Below are 18,035 nucleotides of genomic sequence, written 5' to 3' on the forward strand. Positions count from 1 at the left end.
TGCCACAACTAAGAGTCTGCATGCTGCAACTAAAAGTCCACATGCCGCAACTAAAAAAACATCCCGCATGCCACGACAAAGATCCCACGTGTCGCAACTAAGACCCAGCGCAACCTAAATAAATAAATAAATATTTTTTAAAAACTAAAAAAATAAATAAATTAAATAAAATAAAATGTTCTAAAATTGATTTTGGCGACAGCTGCACAACTCTGTGAATATACAACACCCCCCCCAAAAAAAACCTGACTGGTACACCTTAAAAGGTTGAGTTTATTTGTGAATTATAACTCAATAAAGTTGTCATTAAAAAAGGAAAGGAAAAACAAACTTATGGTTACCAAAGGGGAAAGGTGGAGGCAGGGGGAGGGATAAACTAGGAGTTTGGGATTAACAGATACATACTGCTATATACAAAATAGATAATCAACAAGGACCTACAGTATAGCACAAGGAACTCAACTCAATCTTCTGTAATAACCTATCTGGGAAAAGAATCTGAAAAAGAATGGGCGTATGTACATGTATAACTGAATCATCTGCTGTACACCTGAAACTAACACAACATTGTAAATCAACTATACTCCAATATAAAACTAAATTTAAAAAAAAAGAAAACAAAATTTTAAAAAAAGGAAAGGAAGAGAAGAGGTGAGGGAAGAGAAAAGAAAGAAGGAGAAAAGAAACATCCTGGTGCATCCCTCCCCTTCTACCTTCCATCATCTGTCAGTGCCTCCCACTGACCAAGCCTACCCAAAACCCAGAGGGCAAAGTAGTTTGGGAAATGTAGTCCCTTGTGACACTGAGCAGGGCGAAGGAAGGATGGGGGTACATCTCTCACTTATCTCTGACTCCCTGGCACATGGTACTAAGCTACAAACATTTGTCGAATCAGTAAATGGCCCCTGTTCCCCTGCCTTGGGCTGGGCCCCTAGTCTGCACAGGGGGCTTTCTGAATGTCAATGACCCGATGATTCATGATCCTATGGCCGGTGAGTGGGCCGTCACTCTCTGTCACCTTCTCATACCCCTCATACCCCTTTGGTCCCAGGAGGCACCTGAGTCCAGACCCTTAGTGAAGCCTGATTGGAGGGAGGAGCAGGGGTGGGAGGGGCAGGGAAGAGGGTGGTTCCTCTCACAGCTTAAAAGGGGCTTGTACCACTTCCTCCCCAGACAGAGGCCGGGCACAATCTTCCTGTGTGGTTTCAGCCGCCGAGAGTGTCATGGACCCGGGTGAGTGAGCCTCCCCCGTGTGAGAGAGAGAAGTACCAGCGTCACTTGGACACCCAGACAGACTTTGTGGGATGGGGATGGAGGATGGGGGTGGAAGGCCTAGGGGAGCTTCCCAGAGAAATGAGGTGGCTTTGCTGGGAATCAATGGCTGCTCCCAGAGATTGCCACCCTGTTCTCCCAGGCACGGAGGGTGCACCTTTCAGACCTGGGGAAGGGGCTAACCATTGGTTCCAGGAAAGATGAAGGGGGTCACATCTTTCAAGAACAGTAGGGACTGCAGAAGGCGGCAGGGCTGGGGTTGGTGGAAATCTGGACAGCACCTGTTCTGTCTCAGCCTGGGGTGATGGGGGAGGCTCTCAGGGACCTGTTTCATCAGGGAAAATTCTCCTTGGAGGGCTCAGGACCCTCCACTCGCCCTCCGATTCCCACCTTTCTCCCAGGCTAAACAGGGATGAGAATGTCTGCTCTTTTAAGGTTATAACAAGGAGCAGATTAAAGGCGAGTGCATTGTGTAAATGATGCTACGCACAACGCAATGCAAGCTGTGCTTATTCTCTCTGCTGCACATCCCACGGGCAAGCTGTTGCCTCCTGCTGGTTAAATGTTGGGTGGGCAACACTAAACGAGACCACAAGGAGCCTTCAGCTGGGAGAAGTCACAGCCAGGGCCTCCAGCACAGCCCCCAGCCTCACTTAATCACTTTTTCTACCCAGGAAGATGATTCATCCCTTTCAAAAGTCCATCCTCTGGTCTAATCTCGGTCTTAACCAGAGGGAGTCCAAGGGAAGCCCCGAGCAGGTTCTGGGGGTGTTTATCTAGCTCCAGACACCCCATTTACAAATCTCAGCTGAGGAGTCAGACCCGGCTGAGGCTACGAAGGCCAGGTTCCTGGACTGCTCGTTCTCACCAGCAAACAAAGCACCACGGCAGCCTCAAAGCCACAAGGGGTTGGCTTTAAAAAGTGAAGGTTCCCGTTCACCCTCTGCTGTCCTCACAACCCGACCCACCACACCACAGCCTCTGGCCTTCATGTCTGCTTTTTCCACCCACCCGGAACCCTGGGTGGACCCAGCAAACAGCTGTTAAAGGGCTAAAGTGGCCATCCCACACACCGACTGAGAACTCCTGGAAGCCAGGGTCTGATTCTTGCACCTCTGATTCCCAGGTGCTTTGGGGGTATGAGCAGAAAATGTTTGTGGAGTGAATGAGTGAGTGAATGAATGGCATCAAGAACTCTGATTTCAGTTTTTAAAAATCTCTTCCAACTTCCCCTCCTCCCAGCAGCCTGCCCTCTAATCCCACTCCCCAGACAACCAGCCTCACTAACCACAGTCCCAGAATGCAGCCATCAACACCTGGAGACCCCAGTCCTGCCTCTCGGTTTGATCTCTGTGAAGGAAACCAAGCAGGTCCCCGTGGTGCGCCGGTAAAGGCTAGAGAACCGGCTCCCCGGAGCAGACTCTGATGTGTACTGCTCGCCAATTTCCATAGTGTAAATTCTTCCACCATAGCTGACTCCAAGCCGTCAGCCGATTTCAAGCCATGAAATGACTGAGCACAGAGTCGGAGAGAGATGTACACCACTGGCTCGATGAGCCCGTGAGAGCAGCCCCAGCACAGCACGGGGCAGGGGGGGGTCTCCTCCCAGGACTAGGTTTGGGGGTGCTAGACTCGCAGGCGTTAATGCAGGGAGGGAGGTCCCTTTAATGCAGGAAACCTCCGGTGCAGGAAAAGGGATGTTCTTACTGCTTCACTCAATTCAAGAAAGCCCCAACGGCTAGCCAAGCCCTAAATACTGGTAGGAGGGGACACCACTGAGACATTTTGCTCAGATCAGACTCCGGGGCCGTTGGTAGGAAGGGTGGGCCACGAAGGATCTGTTTCTCTCTCTTTGTCAGCCCGGCAGGGAGCCCAAGGTGGGTGAGGGGCAAAGTTTCTGTTACACAAAATGAAAACGCCGAACCGGGGCTGAGTTGGCCTTTTTCATGATTTGAATGAGCAGCCCCAAGACACCTTCCCCATCTTCAAGAAATGGGGCCTAAGACTTCGGTTAGAATTTTCCAAAGCAGAGAAGAGAAAAATGAGCTGTTAAGATACTCATCTCTCACAGCTCGGCCAGAGATGGTGGCAGATGGGGATGCTAAAGAAATTCAGGGCCAATCCCTCCTGGCCTTTGGGGAGCCTGGCTGGGGAGGAGGGGAACCCTGCAGCCTGGGGGAGCTATTGGGGAATCTCTCCTCTTTGCTTGGTACTTTCAGTCAACTGCCATTTATGGAGGAATCCAGGCAGGACCAGTCTGGTGGGGGAGAGACACATATGTCAATAAGCCATTGCAAGAAAGGGAGAGAGAGTGCTGATGGGCTAAGAGCAGGGTGATTGTGAAATCTAAAGAAACGAACAATGAATGTGAGTCAGGGGAGCATTTAAGTTGGGTTTTGAAGGACGTGTAGGAGTTATCAAACCAGAAAACGAGGAGTAAGGGGCCCAGGATGTGGCAGGGATAGCAAACTCAATGGCTCAATTGTAAATGAGAGAATGGGAGTAGATGTAGTAAGTGGAGGGCAGTGAAGTGATTCAGAAGGGTACAAGCCCCACCTAAAGGTATCCAAATCCAATTTTTTGCAAACTCCATGTAGCCAAACAGAACATCCTGGGGACTCAGCCTGCAGGCTCCCAGCTGGTCAGCTCTGACAAAAGCTAATAGAGACAAGAAAGAAGCAAGTTGAGGAGGATGTAAAGAACCTGGCCATGCCAAGGAGGAAGGGAGAAAGGGAGGCAGGAGGGACAGGCAAGGGCCAATCTTTAAGATTCCATGTGGCACTGCTAAAAATTTGGGCTTTTTGCTGAAAGCAATGGGGAGCCAGTGAAGATTTTTCTTTTTCAATTATGTGAGTTAAATAATGTGATCTGTGTTTCAGAGGAGCTCCGTGGCAGCAAAGCCTTATGTTGGGGTAGAAGGGGGACCAGATCTGAGATGTTAGGAAATGGAAACAGCAGAACTGGGTGACCAATCCTCACTCTCTTCCAGTGGGATGGAGATTAGAGGCTCCAGCAGCCTCAACAGAAATGAAGTAATGAGAGCTCATTTGAAAATCTCAGATCCATCTCTTAGCAGCTGTGTGACCCCAGACAAGTGGCTTAACCTCTCTGAGCCTCTATTTTCTGGAATATGGAATGAGACTCACAAGGGGTAACTCACAGGATGTTAGGAGGAAGAGGAACATAAAGCCTGAGAGGCAGCATGGAAGAGTATTTAGGAGTGTGGTTTCTGAAATTAGATGGATTCAAAGCCCAGCTCCACTACCAGATGGTTGTGTGACTCTGGGAAAGTTACTAATCTCTAGTTTCTCTCACTGGGAGCTAAGGTTGGAGTTCTACGGAATTTCCTTTTCGTTGTGATCATTACTAGAAACTCAAGAACTCAGAAAATACCCAACACATAAGTCAACCACTCCTCAGCCCCTGAGATTCCCAACTTCTCTGGTTCCACTCAAGCTGCTGCCCAAGGCGAGTTACTTTATGACTTTGTAACAGACAGAAGTAAATTGAGTCAAGGCTGTTGACCAGGCCGCCTCTGCCACCCACCTGAGTTCCCCTAAGGTCCTGCTTGGTCACCTTTCTTGAAAACGACCTACTCTGGTCCTAGAAGATCCCTGCTCGACGACCCTCTCCAACACACCTGGAAGGAGACCTCACCTACACACACCCTCCAGCCCCCCCTCCTTACCCCTCCCCCAGCCAGTGGCAAAAGGACTGAGACGGGGCCAGGAAAGGGAGTTGATGGAGTGAACTAGAAACACAACTCGTGCTCCTCGTATTTCACCGTTGTGACATCAAAACCTTGAGGTTTCTCAGTTCTCACTGACAGTCAGAGCGGGCTTTCTCTAGAGTAACCGAAAGACGTGTATGTGTTTAAAGAAACCTCGAGCGCTTCACATCAAGATGAGTCAATGGAGGATGGGCAGCTCATTGGACCACAAAGAGAGTGTGCTTAAGGGTAGAGATGTGGACTCAAGCTCAGGGGCTCACGGGTTAATTTGGCAAGGAAGGGGGATGAGAGAGGGGAGCCGTGATGTTGTACAGAGATCCATTCCCACCCAGGACTGCAAATACTCAGGTGCAAGCTGGGGACAATGGGACAGTGGATGCCTGTCCCCAGAAATAGAAGACACAGCTAGAAAGGCAGGTCCAAGTAGACAGTGGAGGGCTTGACTGCCACTCTGAGCATCAGGGCGTCATCCTTAGGGCTGGGTAGAGAGGTCCTTAGGGCTGGGTAGAGAGGTCCTAATTTAGGAAGAGGGCAGAGTGGGGGTTGGCATCAGAGCTATGCCTTAGGAAGACGCAGCTAGCAGTAGCGTTCAGTATAACTTGGGAGAAATGCCTGTTTATTTATGTGGCTCGATGCCCTTCTTCCTTCCCCTAAGACTCCCCCAAGCCCAGAAGCCCTGCCCTAGGCACGCTCCCTTGAGCACGATGGCAATTTGGGTGTCATGCCAGAAAATTTCCAGCAGGTGGCGCTGTGGCCAAGCACACAGACTCGCTGGGCCTGCGATGTTGCATCTAGGAAGCAGAATCCCTTGTTTGCTGGAGGGAGGCCCCCAGCCTCCAGAAGGTGCTAGAAGCAGGGTCCCAAGCATTTGTCTACTGACCCTCCTGAGACTGGAGGTGCGGTGGGCCAACAAGTCCTGCCTTGTATTCATTCCTGGCATCACAGTTACTGACTCTCTCCTGTGGTCTGGTCCAGTTAGGGGAAGGGGGGCTACAAAGGTGAAGAGGGCACAGCTCCCAGACTGTTAAGTGGAATACGACTTCTACATAAATCACCCTGTGAACTGTCCCCCCTGCTCAGCCTTTGGAGAAAATAAGATCCAGGTCCAGCCCTCGGTTCAGCCACGAAGCAGGACTGAGCAGCCAGGGCCCATATCAGGCCTTGTGAGAGCCTGGGGCCTCAGCCTGCCATTCAGCCTTGAGGGGTGGTCTGGGCCAGGATGGACTTTCCAATTCCAGAAGAGGCCCTGAAGAGCCAAGAAGAGGGGAGGGGCTTCCCTGAATTCCGATCCCGCTCCTTTCCGGGACCCCTTATGCAGGGGAGGAGGAAGAGGAGGTAAGGACAGTGAGGCTGGGCAGCCGGCCAGGTGATCCAAGGCACAATCTGGTTCTCATGTTCTCAAACATGGTGTCTGGAGAATGTGATGAAAGTCCCCTGGCTCTGTGGCTATTTGTCATAACAAAGAGCCATCCCTGCCAAGCAATAACTTTCTCACCTTGTCTCCTGCAGGGAAGCCAATGAAGAACGTGCTGGTGGTGGCCCTCCTCGTCATTTTCCAGGTAGGTGTCCCACCAAGGAAAGCTCCGTTCCCTCTCCCATATGCCCCTCCCCAAGCCTGGTCCTTCCGACGCCCAAGCCCTGGGTTCTGGTGGAGACGCTGGGCATATGCTGGAAAGAAATAGACCCGGACACAAATCTGTCATTCATTAAGCTGATGGCCACCTCCCCCCCCCCCATCTGCTGAGTGACCCTAGAAAGCCAAGGATGTTCTCCGACATTCCTTTACTCCATTTCAATTAAAACATGGGAGAAAGCAAGTTACCCCACCTTCCCCACCCCACTTCCAATATCCCCATCCGGGAGACAGAAAAGTGGACTCCTGAGTTCTTGGAGAGAGTTCTTTGCTTTGCAAAAAGCAAAGGCTGTGAGGTTACTGGGTTTTGCACATATGTGTCCACACCCACACATGTAAAGCTTCATATGTGAGCTGAGAAAAGAACCCGTGGCTTGGTGGCTGGTAACTATCCTATCGCCCCAAACCTGTCTCCCTCCCCCACCCTCCGGCCAAAGGCTCCCCTCGAAGCCCCAGTTCCCTACTGTGAAATAAAGAGACTGGCCTGAGCCTCACTGGGGGGAGGGAGGATGGGAGCACATCCTTTAGAGGGGCCCATAACTCTGTAGGAGCAAAGACCCCCAGTTTACAGATTTCAGCGTCTCAATCCCAGCTGTGGAGACAGAAAATCTGCCCCAACCAAGTGCCAGAGTTAGAAGAAACTAACTCGTGAAGTGGACTCTCCCCCATTTGCTGGGGTTGGGAGCTCTCTTGGAGGGGGCGGGGGCGGCTGAGGTAGGAGCTGGAGAGGCAGCGCTTCAGAATTTGGCTCTTCCCCAGGTCTGGAGGCCAAAGGGGCAGCTTTCCAGGAGCTCCGGCCAGAGGCAGGCCCCAAGTTGGGCACTGTTCCCAAAACCCCATCCCAGAGGCCCCCTGGAGCTTGGGCTGTAGCCCACAGCTTGGCGCCCTTCCCCAGCACCACTCCCTCCCCTCTCTCTCCCCTGTTTCCAGGACTCCGGAGGGGCTGGAAGGCTGGGGAGGGGATAAGGGACAGCTGGGCTCATTCTTCTCTTTACCTGGGGGGATGGGGTTGGCTCAGATGGGGCAGGATGTGGTGGGGCTTTGGGCCGCAGAGACACATCAAGCCTGGTGGCCCCTGGTACAGGGGGCGGATACTAAGCAGGGAAAGAGAAGGCAGAACGGGGTGGTGGGAAGCACAGGTCACAGAGGCTGGGTATACTGCCCTCCAAGGCCCAGAGCCCCCCTTATGTCCAGGAACCCCGGACCTGAGGCCTTGGGCATTATCCTGGGCGGCCAAGGGCAGCCAGCCTCTTCCAGGCCTCCCAGGCTGCAATCGTGCCCAGAAAAGAGAAAAGTGGTTGCCACTGACTTTTCTTCTCGAGATAGCAATGCCCAAAAAAAACCTCCTGGACATGATTTGGTCCTCACCCTGTCCCCAAGCAGAATAGCGATGAATCCAGAATTTGGAAGTGAGAAAGAGACAGGATACAGGGAAGTCAGGAGACTGGGTTTCCCTTCTGGCTGAGCAACCTTGAACAAGCCACATCGCTTCTCCAAGAGCCCCCCTTTCCTCATCTCTACACTCCCTCCAGTTCCCCAATTGCACGAAAATCCATCATGTCGAGCTGCCCAGGGCCCCATTCCCAGAGGAGGGACCAGGAGCTTCCTGAGGCAGTCTTCCAGCCCAGCTCCCAGCCCTGCACAGCTTAGCCAGCCCGAGTGCCCTCCTTCATTGATAAAATCACAGCAGGCTGCCTGAACCTTCACCCTGCCCTGCAGATAGGCTAAAAAAAGCCCTGAGCAGCTGAGCCCTGCTGATTAGGATCTGCCAGAAGATACAGCAAGGAAGATAGAGGAGAGAGGTGGGAGGAGAGGGTGGGGGGATGGAGGGAGGGTGGAGACAGGGCTGTGCTTCCTTCCTGGGCCCGAGAGGACTCAGTCACAGCTGAGGCCGTGGCCCCGCCATCCACTTGGGCCTGCATCCCCTGAGCTTCTGCCTCATAATGGGTGCTGTGCCCTGGGCCGCAGGGATCCATAAGTCTTCAAGTCACCCACCACCCATGATCACAGGAGCTTGCCCCAAACCAGGGCTTTCTGGCCTCTTAATGGAGCTTTGCCTTCCTCTCTTCTCACTCCGGGCCCTCCTCAACCTTAGCCCAAGTGATTTTCCCTCAAAAACTGGGGTATTTTTGTAGGCCCCCTCCCCTGGAAAGTTCTTTCTACCAGGTTCCAAAGGAGGCTCAAAAAGAAAGACACCTGATCCCACTTTCCTGGAGTTTCCAAAAATAAAATAAAATAAAACGGGCAAAATAAAACCTCCATGGAGACGAAATGATGCCAGAATCGAGTTAGGACCCTCACAACAACCATGTGGAGGAGATAGTATTCATCTCCATTTCACAGATGAGAAAACTGAGGCTTAGGGAGAATGAAGTGTATTTAACAAGCCCAAGGCTCATTTGGCCCCAAAGCCCAGACTATTTCCAGTCCACCGTTAACACCTGTAAGGTCAAGTCTCTCAGAAGAGTTGGCAAAATCAGACACTTGCTCCTTATTAGAAAGGCAGAATCCCAGGCTCCACCCCAGCTTACTAAATCATCTGAACAAGATCCCCGAGTTCATGTGCCTGTTAAAATATGAGAAGCACCCATTTCAAATGAAAGAATCACCTGGAAAGTTTAGAAAAACAGATTCCTGGGCCCCAGCCCCTGAGATTCTGGTCCAGTGGGTCTCAGATGGGGTCCGAGAATTTGCAGGTGATGCCAACTGCACCTTGAAACCACTGCTCTGGCCAATCCCACAGCAGTGAGATTTAGACCCACTCAGCTAAGCTGGCTCGTGTTCCTTCCCCACAGGTATGCCTGTGCCAGGATGAGGTCACGGACGACTACATCGGAGACAACACCACAGTGGACTACACGCTGTATGAGTCCGTGTGCTTCAAGAAGGACGTGCGGAACTTTAAAGCCTGGTTCCTCCCGGTCATGTACTCCATCATTTGCTTCATGGGCCTGCTGGGCAACGGGCTGGTCATGCTGACCTACATCTATTTCAAGAGGCTCAAGACCATGACCGATACCTACCTGCTCAACCTGGCCGTGGCGGACATCCTCTTCCTCCTGACCCTTCCCTTCTGGGCGTACAGCGCGGCCAAGTCCTGGGTCTTCGGGGTCCACGTTTGCAAGCTCATCTTTGGCATCTACAAGATAAGCTTCTTCAGCGGCATGCTCCTGCTCCTGTGCATCAGCATTGACCGCTATGTCGCCATCGTCCAGGCCGTCTCGGCCCACCGCCACCGTGCCCGCGTCCTTCTCATCAGCAAGCTCTCCTGCGTGGGCATCTGGATGCTGGCTGTGGTGCTCTCCACCCCGGAGCTGCTGTACAGCGGCATCCAGAAGAGCAGCAGTGAGCAAGCGCTGCGGTGCTCCCTCATCACCGAGCACGTGGAGGCCCTGATCACCATCCAGGTGGCCCAGATGGTGGTAGGCTTTCTGATCCCCCTGGTGGCCATGAGCTTCTGCTACCTCCTCATTGTCCGCACCCTGCTCCAGGCACGCAACTTCGAGCGCAACAAGGCCATCAAGGTGATCATTGCCGTGGTCGTGGTCTTCGTAGCTTTCCAGCTGCCCTACAACGGGGTGGTCCTGGCCCAGACGGTGGCCAACTTCAACATCACCAGCGGCACCAGCTGCGAACTCAGCAAGAAGCTCAACATCGCCTACGATGTCACCTACAGCCTGGCCTGCATCCGCTGCTGCGTCAACCCATTCCTGTACGCCTTCATCGGCGTCAAGTTCCGCAGCGACCTCTTCAAGCTCTTCAAGGACCTAGGCTGCCTCAGCCAGGAGCGGCTCCGGCAGTGGTCCGCCTGCCGGCACGCCCGGCGGTCCTCCATGAGCGTGGAGGCTGAGACCACCACCACCTTCTCCCCGTAGGAGGCTTCTCTGCCTGGACTAAAGGGTCCTCTCCCAGGGCCCTGCAGACTGGGGACAGATGACCACACAGCTGCTGAGGGAAAGGCCGTTCTGGCCATTGAGATTTATCTCGTGGTGAAAACCCGAGCCACAGAAGACAGATGAAGCCCAACCCTAGCTAGCTACCTCAACCAAGGTTGCAAAGAGACGTGGTTGATAAGCTATCCCAGATCCTGCAACACTCCAAAACCGAGGCCGTTGTCCCCCAAACCCCAAACGAGAGGTGAAAGTCAAGAAACGGTTCACACCTCCTGGAGTGAAAGGGCAGGCATCGGTGAGATCTAGGGTGGTGGAAGGGGCCTGGCCATTGTTCCCATCAATCTTCTAGAAAGAAGTCCTCCCTGAGACTCAGGGTGAGGGCTTCCAGAAAGCAAGGCTTTGTCCCCAAGACCAGAGAGAGTGGGGCAACTTCTCACCTGTGCAAGGGAAGGGGAATGCCAGTGGGTCAAACTAACGCTCTGAATCCCTCCCTCCATCTCTCTTTTTTCCTGTTATCCGAGCCAGCAAGAAACGGCAGCCTCCATGGCCCCTCACCAGCCAACTCTCCTCAGGCTCTCCACGCTGGAGGGGTGTGGTGTTTCCCGCAGGCCAGGCCTGGCCACAGCCATTTTCCCAGCCAGGGCTCTGGGGCAGGGATGACGCGTGGCTGGCCCTTCTCAGGTCTCAGCTCTGCTAGGAAGGGGGGAGAAGGCAGGGAGAAAGTTTAGGGGCCAGGGGTGGGGACAACGCCAGCTGCCGCCAGCCAATGAGCTCCTTCTTTGTTCTTTGCCACGGGGACAAAAATCTCTCATCCTGTTCTGCTTTCAATTCATTAAGAGAGCACATTTTACTCATACACAAATAAAAGTTTTCCCTTGAGGAAACAACAGCTTGAAAAGAAAGGGAAAAAAACTTCTTGGTAAATGGCAAATGCGTGTGTTCTTGTTTTGCAAACCCCACGCCCCACCTGACCACCCCCCATCCCTTTCCTCCCTCCCCGGCTTCATTGTTCAGAGATGCTGAGAGCCACGAGGTCTGCTGAGCTATGCTCTGAGCCCTTCCAGTGACACAGGCCCACGAGGCTGAACAAGGCAGGAGGAGAAGAAGGGCAGGGTGTCCAGCTTGCAAACACCCTTCCGGAGCTCACAGGACGGGACCCAAGCCTGTGAGGTCAGCAGTGACCCAGAGACACGGTCTGAGCTGAGCTTTGGAAAGAACCAAGTTGTCTCTTTAACCTCTGTGGCCGGGAACTCTCCCTGACCCTTAGCAGCATTTACACACTGTCCTGTTCATCTGTCCCAACTCAGTCTGGAACTGGAGCCCCCTGACCCTTGGTCAGTCCCCCTGGGCTCCCAAAACTGGTGTTTAGAGGGAGGCCCTCTCCCTGACACCCATCTACCACGGCATCCTGGATCCAGGGGGCTTGGGATGGGACCTGTGTGATAGGCTGCACCCTTTGCTGGATGCTTAAGAGCCAGGTCTGCCCTTGACCCTCCCTGGCCACTATGGCAGCAATGGCCTTCCGTGGTGTGGACACCCATCCCGGAGGGGCAGGGATGGAGGAACAGCCACTGTCCCCAGCACAGGCCCAGGATCCATGTCACTGGGTGCCCTGATGCCTGCCCAGTCCCCGACTTGTCCCAGCCAGAGAGGTTAGTCCAACCTGTGATGTAAGAGGAGGTTTCTGAAGGGCCCAGCACTGCAATAGCTCAGGGTCTGGAGGTGGGAGGGAGCTGAGACACTCATGAAAAGGTGATTCCATCCATTTTCTGAAGTGAAAAGAGCCTCACTGAAAATGGAGCCCGCCTGGAAATGAAGCCCATTCTCTCATCTCATAAGCACGTTGCATTACCCTCCTCCCCAGGATGCACTGGGCTCAAGCAGGGAACCAGCGCCCTGAGAAGGATGAGGCTGGCACGTGGAGGAGCGGCACCTGCAGCCACTTTAATATTAATAGGTGCAGCTGCTCAAGGGGTGTGCGCGAGCCGTGGGGCGTGAGGGGCGACCCCAGCATGACTGGGGCCCTGAGGGGAACGTGCCCGGTGTGTGTGGGTATGGGGGCCGCTGGTATGCACATCCTAATGAGCTTACAGATGGGAAGACGATCCTCCTCCGTTCCTGAAGGGAGGAATGTAACAGAGCAGTCATGAACAGGAAGCCAGGCCAACCGCACAAACATGCCACCTCAGCTTCAAATACATTTTTCTATAATAATCGGACACCTCCAAGTATTTACAAAACCCCCAGCAATGTTCATTCCCCAAAGTGCTGTATCTCAGAAGCTCTGACCTCGGCTCACTGCTGGCCTGGTCCTTGCTCCCTTGCCCAATGCTGTCATGTGCCTACCCTGAGCTTGGGGGGGCCCTGGGACGAAGGAAGAGACTCACTGGGGAGCCCCCAGGGCCTCTCTCTCTCATCTGCCTCATACAACTGGCCCACCTTCCCGGGTTCATGGCCCCATGGCCCCTCTGAATTTCCCCTTCTTTCCATCACCAGCCCCTCGTCCCCTCTTCCTCCCCAGGCTATAACCTCAGGCTACAAATCTGCCCTTGTAGCCAAAAGGCCCACATCTCTCGAATCATAGACTAGTGGAGCTGCAAGGAACCTCAAAGATCAGCTGGTCCAACCCCCCACTCATTCTCTAGTTGGGGAAACTGAGGTCCAGGGGGAGGAACTGACTTGCCTAAAGAGACATTGCAACATGGGGATAATGGATAAACTTGCTTTGGGGGCCTAAGGATCTGGCAGGACTGCAGGAGGCGGGCGGGGGAGAGCAGAGGCTCTGGAGCCCGGCCGACTTGGAATCTCATCTCTGCTGCTTCCCAGCTGTGTGACCTTCAGCTGTTGCTCAACTGCTCTGAGTCTCAGATTTCTCAACTGCAAAACGGAGATGATCTGGCAAACATTTAGCACAATGCCTGGAATGTTGAGTGCAGTGTGAGGGGCACAGATTCTGCAGGCAGACTGCCTGGTTTGAATCTCAGCTGCACTACCTGGGCTGGTTACTTAGTCTCTCTGTGCCTCGGTTTCCTAATCTGTATAATGGCAATGATCATAGTACCTACCTCCTAGGATTGCTGTGAGGAGTAAATGAATTCCTATGTGCAAAATGCTTAGAAATCCTTACAAAAGTGTTGTTGGTAATCATTAAGATGTTTAATAAATGGTAGCCTTTAAAAAGTTGTTAACCACAAGGAAACCAAATTCATTTCCATCCCCATACAATTTTTTTTATTGGAATATAATTGCTTTACAATGTTGTGTTAGATTCTGCTGTACAATGAAGTGAATCAGCTCTATGTATACATATATCACCTCCCTCTGGGACCTCCCTCCCACCTCCCCCCCCACCACCAATCCCACCCATCTAGGTCATCACAGAGCACTGAGCTGAGCTTCCTGTGTTTTAAGCTGGAGGGCAACTTTTAAATTAGTCTCTGCTTCCCTCCCATTGTACAGGTGAGTCAACTGAGGCTCGGAGAGGGAAATGACTTGCCTGAGGTCTCCCACGAGCTCTAGGCAATGCTAAAGCTTGAACCCTGGTTCCCGAGCTTCCATCCAGAATTCTTGTCCCAGCGCCCCCACACTCACTTGCACACATCCACCCTGGCACACACCAGCCTCATCCCAGACCATCCAGCTCTTCTCTGGCAGGCACTGTCCCCCTCGTCCTTGTTCTCCTTAAAGAGAACCTTCCCTCCCCACCTTCAGTAGTTCCCGTCCCTGACATTGGGCCGGGGAGAATGACATGCGAAAGAAATATGGTAGCAGGTCCAAAGGAAATCAGGCAACTGATCTTTTTTAAGAAAGGATCCTCTCTGGGAGTTAGGTTCTCAGTTGCATTTCTGTGTTGAGGGTGAACAGTTGCAGGGAGAAAAACTGGCCTCTGGGGGTGAGGGTTAAGGCCCATGAGATGGGGAGGGAGCAACTCTGAGTGGTGAGTAGAAGGCAGGGGAAGGAGGGGAGGGGTGGGTCCTAAGGATGACACAGCTGGGGGCCAGACTTGGAGAGTATTCTCAGTGTGTAGAAAGATGTCCCCACCTACACACACACACACACACACACACACACACACACACAAAACGCGCCCACATTTCCCCAGGGTCTCCCAATCTCAGGTGGGGAGGAAGGGGCTATATTACTCTTAGAGACAGGGGGGCCCACGGCCTTCTTTGCCAGGAGAGGGTAGAAATGGCCCAGTTTCCATGGTCTGAGTCTGTAGAAAAACCCCGGGGAGAAAAGGAGGGGGGATCACTCCCTTAACTCAAAAGGGCAACCCTGTCAGCCCTCCTAGACCCCATCCCATGGGAGAGGCACTGCAGGAGGTAGAAGCCTCATCACACACACACACACATACACACAAGCACGCACAGACACACAAGCCACACACACACCCCAACCCCACACCATCACCACCACCCTGTCATTTGTCATTTGTCTTGTCTCAGGCCCAGAAAGAGACACAGACACGGGGTCTGCTGCAGAGAAGAGCCACAGTCCTCGCTCACCAGCCAGAGCAGCTTTAAACTAACGAATAAATCAAACTGGTCTCATCCAAACTCAGATATGAGGGGATGAGAATTCTCCCTCGGGCTCTTCTGTGTGCGTGCGAGCGTCCGTGCGTGTGTCTCAGTTCAGACTTCTCGGTGGCTGTCAGTTCTCTCCCTCCCACATTCACTTTGAAGGTGGATAAAACCTTAGTTTTGTCTATTGTTCATCAACCCCAGGGAATTCACTTGCTGGGCTGTTCTATGCGTCACAGTGACCACTACACAGTGTGGCCTCTGGGTTCTCATCTCTGGGTAAATAAACATCTCCCTTCAGGGCAGGGTGGGGGTAGGCCTTGCCCAGTGCTGAGGGCCCCCTTCCCTCTCGGGCCAGTAGGTCCCAAGGTCAGACAGCAAGAGGGCAAGAGGGCAGGTGAGGAAACACATCTGGTCCCAGAGTCCTCCCGAGCCTGGGTCAGAACTTGCTTAGGACAGAAAAGCTGATCACTGTTCTAAGTAAATATCTGACATTGTGAAGTTCAACAGATGCCGCAGATGAAATGCCCCCAAACTCTTTCCCAATGTTTACAAAGAGGCCTGGGAACGCGTGCACATTTATCTTGTATGGTTTACGCAAACCTCACTCAGTGCCAAGCAGGAACACGATCACATGCAAAGGCTGAAGGGTGCATTCTTCTTCCCCCGCTGGGGGTGTTAGGGGGGTGTGGCCAAAGGCCTGTGGTCAAGCCGGGCACCAAGAGTCACCCACAGTGGCACCGCCACTGCCTCCTGCCCATCCTCCCTGACAGCTGACTCCCCAGGCACCGCCCCTCTTTCCACCTGCTCTGCTCACCTCCGTTTCAGGGATGCTCACCCGCCCATGCAGTGCTGCTGGCAACCTCTGGACTCGGGGAGTCCAGGGAAAGGGGAGCAGGGAGAAGGACGGGGCCTGGGCGGTTCACAGACACATCCCTCTGCCCGCACCTCCCCGAGCAAGACCCACCTGGAATCCTCCAATCCCGTCAAGGGCAGAACTCGGATAGTTGTCCAAGAGCTACACCTGATCCGCCCCCAGCCTCCCTCTTAGTTACCCCACCTCCACCCAGGTCTCCTTACCCCCAAACCTGGGATGGCCATGGGCTACTTGGAGCTTGTGACTCTGGGAGACTCAGACAGAGCCTGGGTGACAGTGGGTGGAGGAGGGGAGGGTCATGCAAGGGATTGCAGGAAACACGGAGCCTCGGGGTGGAAGAGACCTCGAGGAAGGGGAGGGGGGCCTGACATGGGAGGGGAGACGGGCTCACATGTACTGTGAGCCTATGCTATGCCAGGACTGTGCTAGGTACACCGCCTCCTGCTGAATCCTTATGACAACAGGTGAGGAGACTGAGGCTTAGAGAAGCTGTGTAACTTACCTGAGGTAACGCAGCTAGCAAGAATAACTACAACCTTATGAGGATTTTATCATATGCTACACACTGTACTAAGCATCACATCTTATCCCATTTAATCCTCACCACAACCCTACTCGAGTCCCATTTTACAGAAGAGGAAACTGAGGCTCAGAGAGGTTAAGTAACTTTGTCAATGTCACACAGCTACCATGTGATAAAGCTACTAAGTGAATTCAACCAGTTCTGGCTGGCCTTCCAAGCCCGCACTCTTGCCACTCCACTCCACTGACCAACTAAATAGCTCTTTATTCGTCACCAAATATATACAGAGCCCCTACTTTGTGCCAGTCATTGTGCTGAGTACCTCCAACACAGTGGATGCAGAGCACTGACCCAGGACGAGGGAGAATCAAAGGACAAAGACACAGCCCACTCTGCCCAAAGGGATGTAACCCCACAGCCGGGCAGCAGCCAGGTCTTTGCTGCTCCCTGTGACCTTTGTCTCCCCTTGTCTCCTCCGGGCCGTGCTTTCCCCACAGACTTCCTCCACAGGCTAATCCTGCAGGGCTGTATGCTTGGGAAGCTCACTGGGCGACACTGGCGGGTCGTCTCCCCTCTCTGGGTGTCCATCTCCATCGCTGTGAGATGAGGGAGCCGGACTAAATGGGCGGGGTCAGCCAGCAGGGCTCTGGGCACGCTGATGCCTGGAAGAGGCGCAGAGTGGGTGGGTGAGGGGGCTGAGGAAGCTGCCCCACCCCCAGCTGTGGTTTCTGGTGGGGCCACCTTGGCAGCAGGTGGAGGGAAGTGCTTGTCACCCATCCAACAAAGACAGTAAAACAAAAGCCTCCCGGGGCACTGTGGGAGCAGGCGGCCAAAGCGCCAAAAATAAAACACACACCTTTCCTTTGATAGACCCAAGCTGAGGAGGGGCCTGGCCTGGGGGTTGCAAGGAAAGAGCTCAGATTTCATGCCCAGCCCACACCCCCCAACCCCTAACACCGCCACCACCACCACCCCCCACGGCCCCCCGCCCGGCGCATGCGCACACACACACACAAACAGCACACTCACTCATATACACGACCAGCTTCATGGGTCTGAGACCCGTGCAACCCACAGGGCATGCACGCAGGAGGACCCACACCTGGTTTAATGCTCAACTGTCTCTGTCTTGAAATTCTTAATAATTTTTGAACAAGAGGCCCAGCATTTTCATTTCGGGCTGGGCCCTGCAAGCTCCGTAGCTGGTCCTTCGGGTATGCATTCATAAGTATGTGCATTCACCAAATGTTTAAGAAGCACACCAACATTTATATCGGAGAGTACATACACTGCACGCATACACACAGGAGTACAAATGCATACACACACACACCCACATCCAGCAACAGCCCCCTCATCCCTCATGCACACTCACTGTAGCACACACACATGACCCAGAGCGCCACGGACACTCACAAGTGACGCTCAGACACCTGCAGCCCTGTTGGCACAGTTTGATCGACTTTAACATTGGGGGCAATAGAACAAAGCACTTGGAAAGGGGCCCAGGGGGAAAAGAGATTTATTTCCTCTACGCCCCAACATTCCCAACAGCTACAGCTGGCTGCTCTCATCAGCCTGGGA

The 18,035-nt window shown here is 53.3% G+C and overlaps 1 protein-coding gene across 1 annotated transcript; it reads left to right on the forward strand.

Moving 5' to 3' along the window:
• The first annotated feature begins 1,186 nt into the window (after positions 1-1,186).
• On the forward strand, positions 1,187-10,518 carry CCR7 (C-C motif chemokine receptor 7). Its single transcript, XM_007177599.2, has 3 exons — positions 1,187-1,233; positions 6,512-6,561; positions 9,431-10,518. The coding sequence occupies exons 1-3, from the start codon at positions 1,224-1,226 to the stop codon at positions 10,508-10,510; spliced, it is 1,140 nt and encodes a 379-aa protein (XP_007177661.1). The 5' UTR covers positions 1,187-1,223; the 3' UTR covers positions 10,511-10,518.
• Positions 10,519-18,035: the final 7,517 nt, after the last annotated feature.

This window comes from Balaenoptera acutorostrata, chromosome 20, assembly GCF_949987535.1.
Source record: "Balaenoptera acutorostrata chromosome 20, mBalAcu1.1, whole genome shotgun sequence".
Taxonomy (NCBI): Eukaryota; Metazoa; Chordata; class Mammalia; order Artiodactyla; family Balaenopteridae; genus Balaenoptera; species Balaenoptera acutorostrata.